The sequence below is a fragment of the Leptosomus discolor genome, chromosome 2 (assembly GCF_034619465.1).
Source record: "Leptosomus discolor isolate bLepDis1 chromosome 2, bLepDis1.hap2, whole genome shotgun sequence".
NCBI lineage: Eukaryota > Metazoa > Chordata > Aves > Leptosomiformes > Leptosomidae > Leptosomus > Leptosomus discolor.
In genome coordinates, this window is record NC_141392.1 from 43,456,420 (window position 1) to 43,469,630 (window position 13,211).

At 39.6% G+C, this 13,211-nt stretch overlaps 1 protein-coding gene across 2 annotated transcripts in view; it reads left to right on the plus strand.

The window, feature by feature from the left end:
• The window catches only part of NID1 (nidogen 1), a 45,918-nt gene that overhangs the window by 8,520 nt on the left and 24,187 nt on the right, over window positions 1-13,211 (plus strand). For both annotated transcript variants that reach the window (XM_086460980.1, XM_086460979.1), the window contains exons 3-10: window positions 241-470; window positions 1,081-1,508; window positions 2,644-2,793; window positions 4,085-4,336; window positions 5,466-5,666; window positions 7,515-7,760; window positions 8,729-8,872; window positions 9,995-10,123. In XM_086460980.1, coding sequence (XP_086317106.1) covers window positions 241-470; window positions 1,081-1,508; window positions 2,644-2,793; window positions 4,085-4,336; window positions 5,466-5,666; window positions 7,515-7,760; window positions 8,729-8,872; window positions 9,995-10,123 — 1,780 coding nt within the window. The remainder of the gene's footprint in view (window positions 1-240; window positions 471-1,080; window positions 1,509-2,643; window positions 2,794-4,084; window positions 4,337-5,465; window positions 5,667-7,514; window positions 7,761-8,728; window positions 8,873-9,994; window positions 10,124-13,211) is intronic.

A 13,211-nucleotide genomic window follows, 5' to 3' on the forward strand; every position in this document is an offset into this window, starting at 1 on the left:
TTTCCTAACAGATTTATCTTACCTTGGATAATGCTTTCTTTTTAATGTTTATGCATACTAAAGTTAAAACTGCCTTAGCAAAACATAAGCTTGTGTAATAATGATTTCTCCTAGGAAGTACATGATGCATTATATGTGATGGAAATTCTGATTTTGACTTTGTGTTTTAAGAAATGTTATTCTGTTGTCTAGCTTGACTGTTTTTCCTCGAGTAAATGGATGTTATTTTTTTTTCCACAGAGAAACACATTCCAGGCTGTTTTAGCCTCTTCTGACTCCAGTTCCTATGCTATTTTCCTTTATCCAGAAGATAGTTTGCAGTTCTATAGTACGTACACCAAGAATGATGATGGAAAGATTCCTGCTATGGTTGGCTTTAGTCAAGCCTCTACAAACTACTACTTTTGGGAAAAGCCAGGATCCTACAATGTTATTGCTAATGATGAAGACAGCATTAGAAACCTGCACAAGTATGCTTTTTTGTTTCTTTAAACTCCTCAAGAAAACGTCAAAAGTTCCATATTTTCCTTAACTGTAACATAACTTAATGAGAACTAGTAAGATCTCATTAGCAAAGTCTGCCACTGATAAATATCCACCCTCTTGAGGAATATGAAGACTTTGGTCTAATTTGTCAAAAGTCTGTAGTTCCATTGTCACTGGTAGGAGCTGCTGTATGCTTAGCCTTTCTAAATGTAGGACCACTTAAGCCTTTAACTCTTTATAGTCTATCTTGAAAGAAAAACTAAACAAGAAGGAAAAGGAATGAATTAGAAGGTTCTAGTAAGCGTTAGCAAGATCTTTATGGCCCAAATAATCTCCTTCTGTTCCCATCGCTTTGGAGACAAGAAGGCTAGAAACTCTCAAGAAGAGAGATCTGACTGTGGAAAAAAAATGCTGTCCAAACTGTCAGGGGTGTTTTATAGCGGAATAAACTGTACCTGTAGATAAGTATGTGGATAAGATAATTCAACAGTTTTATCCTGATATTTCTCAGTGAAGGATACCATTTTGTGTAGGCTAAAAATGTGACACAACTTGTACTTGTTCATTTTGATTTGGCATATGCTTCTCTGATAGAAGCAGCAATGCTGGGAAACAAGGTGCCTGGGTGTTCGAGATTGGTAGCTCATCCGACAGTATTGTGCCTGCCAAGATCAGCAATGTTTTGGAGAGCCTAGAGTCCAATGAGCAAGACCAGAAGATGACTTCAAAACCATTTGTGTCAGACTATGGCTCCACTGAAATAAGACAGCAGTATGTCACCAGTAGTACAGACAGCACAGAAGAGGATCAGCACCATGTTACATACAGAGCTCCTCAGCTAGCTGCAGAAGACTTTCTGACTTCATACCAAGATGTAACAGGAACACCTTCGACTGAGTCTTTTTACAGTCATCAAGATTTCCCAACAGCAAAAGCTCCACCTCGCCAGTTCCAGGTCCAGCAGTTCCCCCCACAGCAACCCCAAGTCATAGACGTAGAAGAATTTGATGAAACTGGTATAGGTAAGGTCTTTTGTACAGCTTGGATAAGCTAGCATGGATAGTCTGCAAAAAAAGACGTGTGCAAGAAATTGAACTACTAAAGGAACAATCTGTTTCCTTCTCACTACCTTCATATCTGAAAATCTGGACACATTTAATAAGTTTGTGTTATTCATTGAGGCAGTTAACTTGGATGTCACCTCAGATCTGGATCTTGCCAGTCTAGTAAACTAGTGCCCTAGTCAAGCTCACAGGAGAGCACACTTACAGAGTGTCTGTGGAACCTGAATCTCTCCTAAGGAAAGCTTCCTATAGGCAAAGTTGTATTCCTAAAGCTGACGCATTCTTAGTGGCAACTGATCTCCCTTTCTCTTTTGCCCAGGACTGTTGTTAAACTTATGATCTTAACTTTAATAGCTGCATTAAGTGGCTGTTCCTGGTAAGGATTTTATGATCAGTTCTACTGAAACCTGGCTTATTTGCTTTGATAGATGTGTTACTGAATTAATGCAGGTGATGCAACAGAGGCTGGGAGTAGTAACTGTTGTAAAAATTGTTGGCTAGGGTTTTGTAGCCTGAAGTTTTACAAGGGTGGGATTAGTGATTCTAACTTCTGAGGAAGTGTTTGTAGAAAATTTAAAACAGTGTGACTGACTGCCCAGATGTTAATTGTTTCTTGAAGGAGATGTGAGAATTGCTATCTCCATGAAATAATAGGGTAAGCCAATTAGAATTATGGGGTGCATCAGTTGGTGCACAGTCCTGGGTACCGTATGGATGTGTTTTGTTCTGAGGTTGGAAAGGCTCCTTTTTGCTTTGGTTTGGAAACAAGGACAAATTTAAAATTATTGTGTATTTGGTTTCACCAAGTTAGTTTAACTGATCTGTATTAACACAGATCTGCTGAAATCGGTAGAATTGAGTCAGTTTTCTGGTGACTGAAGCCCCAATGTTTTCTGTAGAATAGTAGACTGTTACTTGCATATTGCAAGGTTGGCAAAAGTCAGTTGCAAATGTTTGTTTTCCTTGAAGAGAAAATGGAAAAAAAAAAAAAACCTAATCAAGTTACTCTATAAATATTTTTAAACCAAACCAGAGATACGTGCATACGATAATAATTACATGAAGTGTAAGTGTCTGGTCTTATTTTCTACAGTGTTTCGCTACCACACAGACGTCCAACAGACCTGTGCTAACAGCCGCCACCAGTGCTCTATTCATGGTATTTGCAAAGATTATCCCAACGGATTTTGTTGCAGTTGTATTGCTGGTTACAAAGGAAATGGCAGACAGTGTGTAGCAGAAGGTAATTTTTTTGAAAATTAGGTACATATGCAGTAATTGCACATGGCATTCTTGAATGAGGCAACTTGTTTTCAATACTAAAAAAGATATGGTTAAATACTTCTTGAAAGACTTATCACTGAGATATGTTGAAAGGTATTTTAAGAAGTGAGCTGTGCTTTCTAAAATGGTGTGTTTTTTTTGAACACAGCAAATTATTTTAGGTGGTCAATTATGCATTACACATTTTAACATGATTTTCTAGAAAAAAGAAACTTTTGCATAACTGACATAATTTAATAGAGAGCGTAACATCCAGTGTTTATTGCTAGAAATAATGTGAAGTTCCAATGTGTTATAATCTGATTTGCTCCTCGCACTAGAAATGGACAGTTCAAAAGGGATGAACAAATTGACTTTGATCATCAAACTAAAGAGTATGGCTCCTCTTTGTCTGACTCTTAAGCTTCTTTACTAAAGGACTAATCTGCCAGATTTTTGTTAGATATCCATTTAAACTTTGTTCCTGTGTAAAATCCATAAAGGAATTTTTTATGTATACACTTGTAATCCTCATAGTGACCTGACTCAGAGTATAGATGCATTTCAACAACTAAAATAGCTGACTGCAGACCGTGTTTTATGAGGTGGGAAAGCAAAACCTACTACTTAGCTTTCAGTTCATAAAACTGAATTTTCCAGAGGCAGGAAAAAAGGATCTGACGATAAGGGAATTTGAATTTGCATGTAGGAGATTTTATACAGAAGAAAACTAGCAATCCAAAGTAGCTACTTCTGTGTAACATGGACAGTCTTAAAACAATCAATAGTTCTGAGTCAAGAAATAGAATAGTTTAGAATAACAGGTCAATTATTCTAACACCTAATGGTTAACTGCCTTCTAATAGGGAATGAACAAATTTACATTCAGTAGGAATTGATACAAAGTGTGATCTTCAAAAGAAGTTTCTGTGTGCCACTTACTGTCAGAGACACTGTAACAGCTTAGTCTGTTTCTGCAGTTATCCTTGCAGACAAAATTGTTAATTAGGATAAGGGGTGTCTCTTCAGGCAATTTTGGCCACTTGGTCACCTGTATACTGACAACACACACACATGCACACGCACGTATGTGCATAAGCAAATTAACACACTGTTTGTAGGAGGTTTCCTGTCTGTTGAGTTCTGCGAGTGTTTGTTTGCTATTTATTTCAACACCAATATCTTTGAACATAGTCAATGCTCTGAACACATTCCTTGGAGAGTATGAGAGAACTGTTGTTTTGTTCTGATGCATTGTATTGATTTGCCAGGTTCTCCTCAGAGAGTCAATGGGAAGGTCAAAGGAAGAATCTTTGTAGGAAATAACCCCGTTCCAGTTGTATTTGAGAACACTGATCTCCACTCCTATGTTGTGATGAACCAAGGGCGTGCCTACACTGCTATCAGCACAATCCCGGAGACTTTGGGGTATTCTTTACTGCCTCTTGCCTCTATTGGAGGTATCATAGGATGGATGTTTGCTGTGGAACAGCAAGGATATAAAAATGGATTCAGCGTTACTGGTAACTTCTAAATTAAAATAATGTTCAAAACCTGTGCTATGCCTTCCTCTGTCTTGAGAGAAAAGAAATGTGTATTTAGAAGAAATGTAGGATGAAAACATGTTTATTCTGAGCTGCAAATGGATTGCTTTGTAATCAAAGTTCTCACCATTTTTCTTGTTTACAATGTATAGATATTGGGCTTTTTAATTTACCATCAGTGCACAAGCACCTAAGTCTGTTAGAAAGATGAATGGCTTGGCCGCTTCCTGTGCAAGAAAGATATTATTAAAAAGGTTCTGATTTTTGGTACTAGAGTGTGCAGAGCTACTGAAAAAATCTGCCCTTACATCTACAAAAGGTGTAACACTTGCCTGATTGTACCAATGGAGCAAAAAAGAAATGAAAATCTGACCTCATGAAGGTCTGAAATTCTTAGCAGAAGCAATTCCTGCAGGAGATGCAAATGATTCTGCTGACTTATTTGAGGGAAACCCCAGTTCACAATTACAGCTTTTCTTAAGTTTGAGGCCAAATCTGGTTCTTTGTGCACATGAATTCAGGTTGTGGATCCAGTCAGTTCTAGGAGAACATGTATTTCTTTTTAAAATCTTTTCCTTTACAGCCCCGTACTATGAATTTAGTTGAATGTAACTTTTTGTTTCGGGGTTTTCTTGGATTTGGTGTGTTTGAAGTTTGTTCTGGAATTTGCAACATACGTTTCACTTGGTTTTGATTTGGAAACAGATGTACTGGATTTTTTATTTATTTTTTAATTAATTGTATTCCTAATGGAGATTTTCTCTAAAATGTACAACTCCTTTGCCATTTTAACTGGTAGGATAAGGTCTACTATTATTAGCTTCATTGGAACTTTTCTTTTGATTTAAAAAAAACCATGCTTCTTCAGGCTTATTTGCAATTTAGCATGTTCAGTCTTAAGAGAAAATAGTTTCCTTGCATTATCCAAGAATATTATCAGTATACCTCTGAAAGTTGGTTTTTTTTTTTTAGAAATTCAAAACATTAGCCATTATGCTGCATCAAAGCTTGCAGAAAATAATTTACATTTTGTCTACTAGAAGCAATGCTTTCAATAGAAGGATTCAGAAACCACTATTAAATGATTTAACTAATGCTGTTTCTTTAGGTGGTGAGTTTACACGGCAAACTGAAGTAACTTTTCTTGGCAACAATGAGAAACTGGTTATAAAGCAGAAATTCAGTGGAATTGATGAACATGGTCACCTTACTATCAGCACAGAAATGGAGGGCAGAATACCTGAGATCCCATCTGGTGCATCAGTCCAAATAGAACCATACACTGAATTCTATCACACTTCTAGTTCTGGTAAGGTTCCCTAAGCATGAAGTGAGAACGAGCATGTTTCTCAGAGCAGAGAGTAAGACACTCTGAAAAACATTATTTTATTCCCTTCTTAGCAAGTGTACTTGGGACCCTTCCATTTCTAGAAAGTTGCTTTTTGCTGTTTAGGAACAGGTCCCAAAAGAAGGTGGATTTTTGAGGGGGACAATGCAAATATTTCTAATCTTTTTATTGAAAAAAATGTGAGTTTAGCTTTCTCTGAACTGGCGTTTGCAAAACACTCTCGATTTCCCTTTTAATTGGCCTTATTTTTACACTGCTGATGGCAGTTGTACAAGTTGCAAAGCTTTTTATAGGGTCCACAGCTGTTCAGTACGAGCTGTACTGTGTATACCTTTTTGTAATAATGTCATCAAATGGGCTTTGGTCTTGTCTGATGAGACTGTGCAAACCAGTATGAGTCATGTAATCTGCATTGCAGTGACTGTGCCTTGTGTTGCTAACAAGCATTTGTCAGAATTATTTGAAATGAATTTGAACAACTGACCAGAAAATTAGGAGCCTCTTAATTCCTTTATCAGTTTCCTCCATTGTCTCTTCAGTACTTCTCTCCTCTCTCTCTCTTCCTTATCTCAGACTCTGAGATTGGGTAAGAGCACCATTCTTCATTTCACTATTTACAAGGGAATCTCCCTTCTTTTGCTTTCTTCTTCCTGGATAAAATTATGGGGTGTTTCAACACAGCAAAAACAAAGTGTGGTTGGAGTGTTGCTGCTGGCCAGCCAGCCCAGCTGTCAAAGAGCAATAAAGGGGAAGCAGCCTGTGGTGCACCCAGGTGCACGTGAATACTGGAGAGAGTATGCTTTGCTCCAAGGGCGCACCTTGATTGCTGGAGATAGCTGAAAATGGTATGGTTGCATCATCATTGCCTTATATCCTCTGACGGCTGGCTTTGGTAGCCAGTGATGAACCCCTTTTGCTGCTTTGCCTGTCGTTATGGACTGTGAGGAGGAGGCAACAGGAAGCATCTGCTTTGTGCTAAACAACTTCAGAGTTTTGGAGGAGTTGTTTGGGCAGTGTGTGCCCTGTAGAACGCCTGCCTTCTTGACAGAAATGCTGTCCCCATGGAGGAAAAGTCAGGGGCTGGAAGAGGCATCCTTCAGGCTGGATTTGATTTACCAGTACTCAAATAGTTGTTATTCTCCTGTCCTATGCATATCTGATAGACCATTGCTTACCAGAAATCCAGCTTTTACCAACTGTTACAAGTGGATTTATACAAGAGTGTTCCCGTGTCCAAATGAAGAACAGTGGAGTTCGGAGGAGCTTTCTGTTGGTGGGAGGATCCACAAGCCCAGATCTGCTTTGAAGAGTTTTGGTCACAATTTTTCACACTATAGAAAACTGCTGTGAAGCACACAAGGGCTTTCAGACGTGTCTTCTTCAGGACTTTTGTCAAAATCCAAGGCCAATAGACCACAATGAACTAAAAGTGGTTGTAGTTTTATGCTGGTGAGGTGGCTTTTGTCCTTCTTAGCTTATAGTTCCATTATGTAAATTAATCTAAAGAAACCTCGGCGTTTCCTGATTTGAATTTTCCTTTCTTTACCTGGTAACCCACAAAGTGAAACTAAATTTTTAAAATATGTCAAGATAAATGATATGGCTCATTCCTCAAGGCTGTGATATCTGAGGACAGAATAAGCCCAGTCAAGTGCCTATTTCTTTGCATGGAAATACATCCACTTTCATAGTTTCTTGCCTTTGAAATTTCTGTTACACTATTCTGCCTGTATCCCATGTCCACAGGTAGCATTTGGCAGAGTATTTTTGCTCTCTGTTCTGATCAGCGTGTTTGTTGCCATGTTGCAGTGATCACTTCGTCGTCCACCCGGGAGTACACAGTGACAGAGCCAGAAAGGGATGGGGTTGCTTCCACGTACATGGGCGCCTATCAGTGGCGACAGACCATCTCGTTTGATGAATGTGTTCATGATGACTCTCACCATGCTGCTTCTGCTACTCAGCAGCTCTCAGTGGACAGTGTGTTTGTCCTGTATAACCGAGATGAGCAGATTCTGCGATATGCTATGAGTAATTCCATTGGCCCCATCAGTGGTATGTATGAATTGGAAATCTTTCTTTTTCTCTTTTGTGAGTAATTAAGAGCAGGCTTCTATAATTTTTTAGCCTGCCTTAGCTGGGTTCAATTAATGAGTTATAGTAATTCATTGTATTAGTCAGTAGAAGTCTGGATCCATCAATTAAGAAGAGAAATAGGACAGTTGAAAGTTTGTATTTTCACATGGGGAAGAGTATTTGAGTGATTATCTACTCATGAAATTCAGTGGACTTTGTGTCTAATTCCTTGAAATACTGTCAGCGTACCATCTTGAATCTGTTGCTGCTCAGATACATGGAGTGTTTTTCTTTACCTAATTTATAGTTCCTCTATTAATAACTTTTTTGTATTGTCAGAGGAAAGGGCAAAAGAGGGGAATAAGATTTGCCATTGAAACAGCTAGTTTCTATAATTTGTCTTGAAAAATGACATTTTATCTTTGTAAGGTAGGCAGCCTAAGAAGTGGTGGTTTGTTTGGGTTTTTTTTTGGATGAACTGTCCAGGTTTGTCTGTTTGCACTAAAATCAGAAAAAAAGCAAAGGAGTAATTTGAAAATGCACACCAGATGAGTACAAGAAAATACTGTGCTCACTTTTGTTTGTTACAAACATAAAGTTCTTCTAATTAATATGGACAAACCAGGCTGCTAAGAATCACATTTTGGGTCTAGTGTCAGTGACAGGAAGATGCATTATCTTTGTCAGTCTTGCTTTTCAGAGAGGTTTTTGTGGCTTCTCTGTTTTTTAACTTGGTAGTCCTTTGTGGGAGTGACAGGGAATACAGGTGTTATTGCCATGTCTGAGATTCATGTCCCACATATCACCTGCAAGTCCCCTTCTTCCTGGTGCAAAAAGTATTCTCTTTCCTTGTTTCTTGTGCACTACAAGCAATCTCCTTCTAGGCCTTAGTTGAGCGCTATTACTTGGACAGAGTCATCATGGCTAAATATGGTCTCTCTTGTCAGATGGTTCTGCTGATATTAACCGGAATCCTTGCTACACTGGTACCCATAACTGTGACACCAATGCAATATGTCGTCCAGGAACTGGAAATCGTTTCATCTGTGACTGTTCAATTGGCTTCCATGGAGATGGAAACGTTTGTTATGGTATAAGAAAACATTCATTACAAAATGACAGCTAATGTAGAATTTGTTTTGCTTGGAATGTGTTGACCCTCAGGACTAGCCATTCCAGCAAAACAAACTGTCCTGAGAGGCTCGTTTTGGGAAAGGTAGGTTAGAGGGATGCTGGGGTAGCTGGTGTGTGTCAATGATCCAAGTAAGCAAAAATAACTCTTGTGAAGGGTCAAACTTGGGTATGTTTTGCTAGCTTGCAAAGCATCTTTCCTACCCACTTTGTCTTTTCGTAAAACCTGTGGGAACTTAGCTGTGAGAAATTTACTGTGATGCAAGTTCTGGTTAAAATGAGTCAACTAGGTTAAAAGTTCTTGAGGGAGATGAGGAATGGCATATGCACATGCGTACAGAGCACAGATATTTTAACCCACTGAAACAACCTTTTTCAGGATTTGCTGTGAAAATCCTTCCTGTTCAAGGAGACTTTTTTTCTGCAGCTATGTCCAGCTCTGTATTCTTAATGTATTTGGGTTTTGTTTTATAATCAAATCACAGTACAAATACTTTTCAAGAGGCGAAAGTGTGTATTAATGAAATGTGCATCATCCTAATTAGTTAACTGAGTTGTTGGGGGTTTTAATTTAAAAAAAACAAAACAAAACAAAACACAACCTTCTGCCCCCACTCCAACTCTTAAACTTGCAAACAAAAACAGCAGCATCACACTGTTCCCCTCAGTCCCCTGGTGCTGTGAGCTGAGCAGCAGTGGGTTAGATATATATATGGATAACGAAAGGGGAAGCCTTTCCTAAAGTTCATGGGCTCCCAGTAGACATCACTGCTTCTGATCACCTTGTAGTCTGCATTTTCTTTCTCGGTAGCTCTTCCTTCCTCTCAGGTTTCCTGTCCCTTCCCCTTATTACTCCATTATAGAGCCTCTTCTGGGTTTTCTTTTGGTGCAGATTAGCTGAGGACACAGTTACCTGAGAAATTATTTTCAGGTTACTAACATCTCTTATGAGGTGTGGCCTGTCCAATATGTGGTTTTAAATATGCAAGCCTGCTGTTATTGAACAGTTGCACAGATTCTGGTTTTCTGGCATCAGTATTAAATGCATCTTTGTAACAACTGGACTCCTTGTAATATTCTAGATGTTGACGAATGTTCAGAGCAACCAGCTCTATGTGGCAGCAATGCCATCTGCAATAACCAGCCAGGAACCTACCACTGCGAGTGTGTTGAAGGATACCAGTTTGCAGCAGATGGGCAGACTTGTGTTGGTGAGTTTCACGTTTCTTCTTGGCAGTGCCCACTGGCTTTCGGGCTGTGATTCATCTCACAGAGACAGAAAATAGACCTTGAAGGATCTGCGTTGACTTCTAATACGAGTTGAATTTAGGAGTTTGTGCTGCAGTTAGTGATTACAATCCACTAGGTAACCGGAGAAGGTGCCTGAAATACTTTGTTTTCATCTCATAAAAATTCACCATTCAGAATGTTTCCAACTTGAAAGTGGAAATGATTATTGAATGCTTCTGTCCTTTCTGTACCTATATTTAACTGTAGATTTCACATGGAAGTAAAATTCAAATTTGTGAAGGAAGAAAAATTAAAACGAGCAGTTAGTAATTTGTTGGTATTTTACAGCCTCTCACTTTCAGGATGAGGTAGGGCTTTTCTGCATTTTCTGTAGTGCTGTGCTTTGGCCTTTTGGAGTTTGGTGTTTTGTTTCTTTCTTATATCTAATCCAGAATTACATTTAACAGATTAGATTTTAGTTACAGATTCATCCATTGGACAAAGCAGTGCACAGGTCTAAACCAGTGTGTCTTGGCTATTGCAGGCTTATTCTGAAGTGATACTTAATCATGCTGAAAAGAAATTATAAGTACTAAAGATCATTTCAGTGTTAAAATCTTTTGAGATTTGGAGGAAATGTAGCTGGTTTGTTAATGGACCATTAAAACTTCAAATGTCACTGAATTGGTTACTTTAATTTAAAACCTTTTTTTTCTGGAAGAACCCTGAGTTAATCTGTACTTGCTGGACTAACGTTGTCCTAATGAGGGATACTTTTTTTTTATATCTGTTTTTCACTAAAGTTGTAGAAATTCCATTTGATAGATGGCAAAATTGCAAGGTGATTGTGTGGGATGTGTATTGAAAGTGAATTTTCTGTATAGAAAGAAAACCCCTGAGCTTTACCCTTGATTACATTAAGCTGATTCATTTGGGTGTCATTTATATTGCGAATATCAAAACCTAAATAAAAATATATACAAATGACAGATAGAAGAGGGGTAATGACTCCACTGCTAGAGTTGCAACTGTCAGGATAGGATATAGATTAGGTTTTTTTTTAGTTAGAATTTTTGTCTGTTTGCAACCTGACAGTAATTCTGTACTGACAAAACCTGTACACACTCTTCCAATGTGGTTGGACCATCTTCTTCGCAGCCGCCCTTTAAACACTGGAACATGGTGATAAGGTCTCCCCTAAGCCTTCTTTTCTCAAGGCTGAACAAATGCAGCTCTCTCAGCCCTTCCTCATATGCCAGGCTTCCCAGGCCTTTGTTCATCTTTGTGGCCTTTCTCTGGACCCTCCATCCTGTCCACATCTTTCTTGCGTAGCAGGGACCAAAACTGAACACAGTATTCCAGGTGTGGCCTGGCAAGTGCCAAGTGGGTTAATGACTTCTTTGTCTCTGCTGGTGATGCCCTTGTTGATGCAACCCAGCATCCTCTTGGCTTTCTTTGCCACACCAGCACTGTTCACTCATGTTGAGCTTGTCATCCACCAGGAGCCCCAGGTCCCTTTCCACAGAGCTGCTCCCCAGCCGGGTAGATCCCAGCCTGTGCTGCACTCCTGCATGATGTTTTCAGGTGCAAGACCTTGTGCTTGTCTTTGTTGAACCCCATAAGGTTCTCGTTAGCCTGCTCTTCCAGCCTATCCAGCTGTTCCTGCAGGGTGGCTCTCCCTTCCAAAGTGTCTGCTTCCCGACTCAGTTTCACATCATCAGCAAACTTCATCAGGGTACGTGTGATCCCGTCATCCAGATCACTTATGAAGATATTAAACAGCATTAGGCCCAATATTGATTCCTGGGGGACCCCCACATGTGACAAGTTGCCAGTTTGAAAAGGAGCTATTTACCGCCACCCTCTGGGTGCAGCCTGTCAGCCAGATCCCCACCCACTGCCCACACCACTTCTCTGGACCATAATGCATCAGTTTCTCAAGGAGGAGGCTGTGGGAAACCGTATAGAAAGCCTTGGAGAAATCCAGGCAGACAACGTCCACCGCTCGTCCCACATCAACCGAGCAGGTTACTTTGTTGTAGAAGGTGATCAGGTTTGTCAAGCACGATTTATCCTTGGTGAGTTATAGCCAAGACTGTTTCTCAGCTAAGAGTGAGGAACCTTCATCTTACAGCAGAAAGGTTCTTTTCTTCTCTTAAGTGTGTGACTTGGCTTGCTGTGTATTACACTCCATCACGAGCCCCATTTCTCTCCTTGTGCTTTTGTGCACCCTCTTTGTGCACCCAGCTTGCTCTGGGATACCAGCTCTGATTCGGCTTTTTTGGAACTGCAGCTTTTTCATACCGGCTGTATGACTCACTGGATAGCTTTAGAAGAGAGTTGTAAATAAATCCTGTTCTCCTATTACTAGGCTGAGGAACAGGAGGACTTGGGGACTCCCTTTGAGCTCCAACTCCAAATCTTACTCATTTATAGTGTAATTCTGAATAGTTTATTTTGTAATCTAAAACTTACTTCACCGAACAGAACAGATATAATAATTTGTGTGTAAAGCAGTGCAGTGCCTTCAGAGTCACTGCTGTCAACGATGAGAAAGTTATGAAAAGCTGCAGGACTGGTCCCAGCTTCCACAGTTGGTCAAAAATCTCTCCAATAGTTGACAAATATGTTTATCTCCTATTGAGTGAGTCACAGCCCACATCTTTTGCCAAGTGACGACAGCACTGGGTCAGTGCTAGGTTAGTGTAGCAGGGTATCTAATAATTCCCAGTGCAGTGAACTGGCCACTTAGCTAACAGGAGAGGTACCTCTGTGAGATGCCTTACATTTTTTTCATCCAGGACTCCTTTTTATAAGCAAAACTGTCATGGATTTTAGGATCTGTCACTGTGGTAGCCTTTCTGCCCTGTTCTATATTAACAGACATTTATGAGGTGCTGAGGACAATCAGTTCCTTGTAAAACATTAAAAAGATTTAACAGCAGTGAAAGGAGAGATCTTGGCAAAAAAAAGTCCCAGCCCCCCAAACAAAAAACTCAGTTTCCTTGTTTCCTTTCTCTTCTGTATGCTTTCATAGCTGTTCTGCTTTCCCTATAAATTTATTATGGT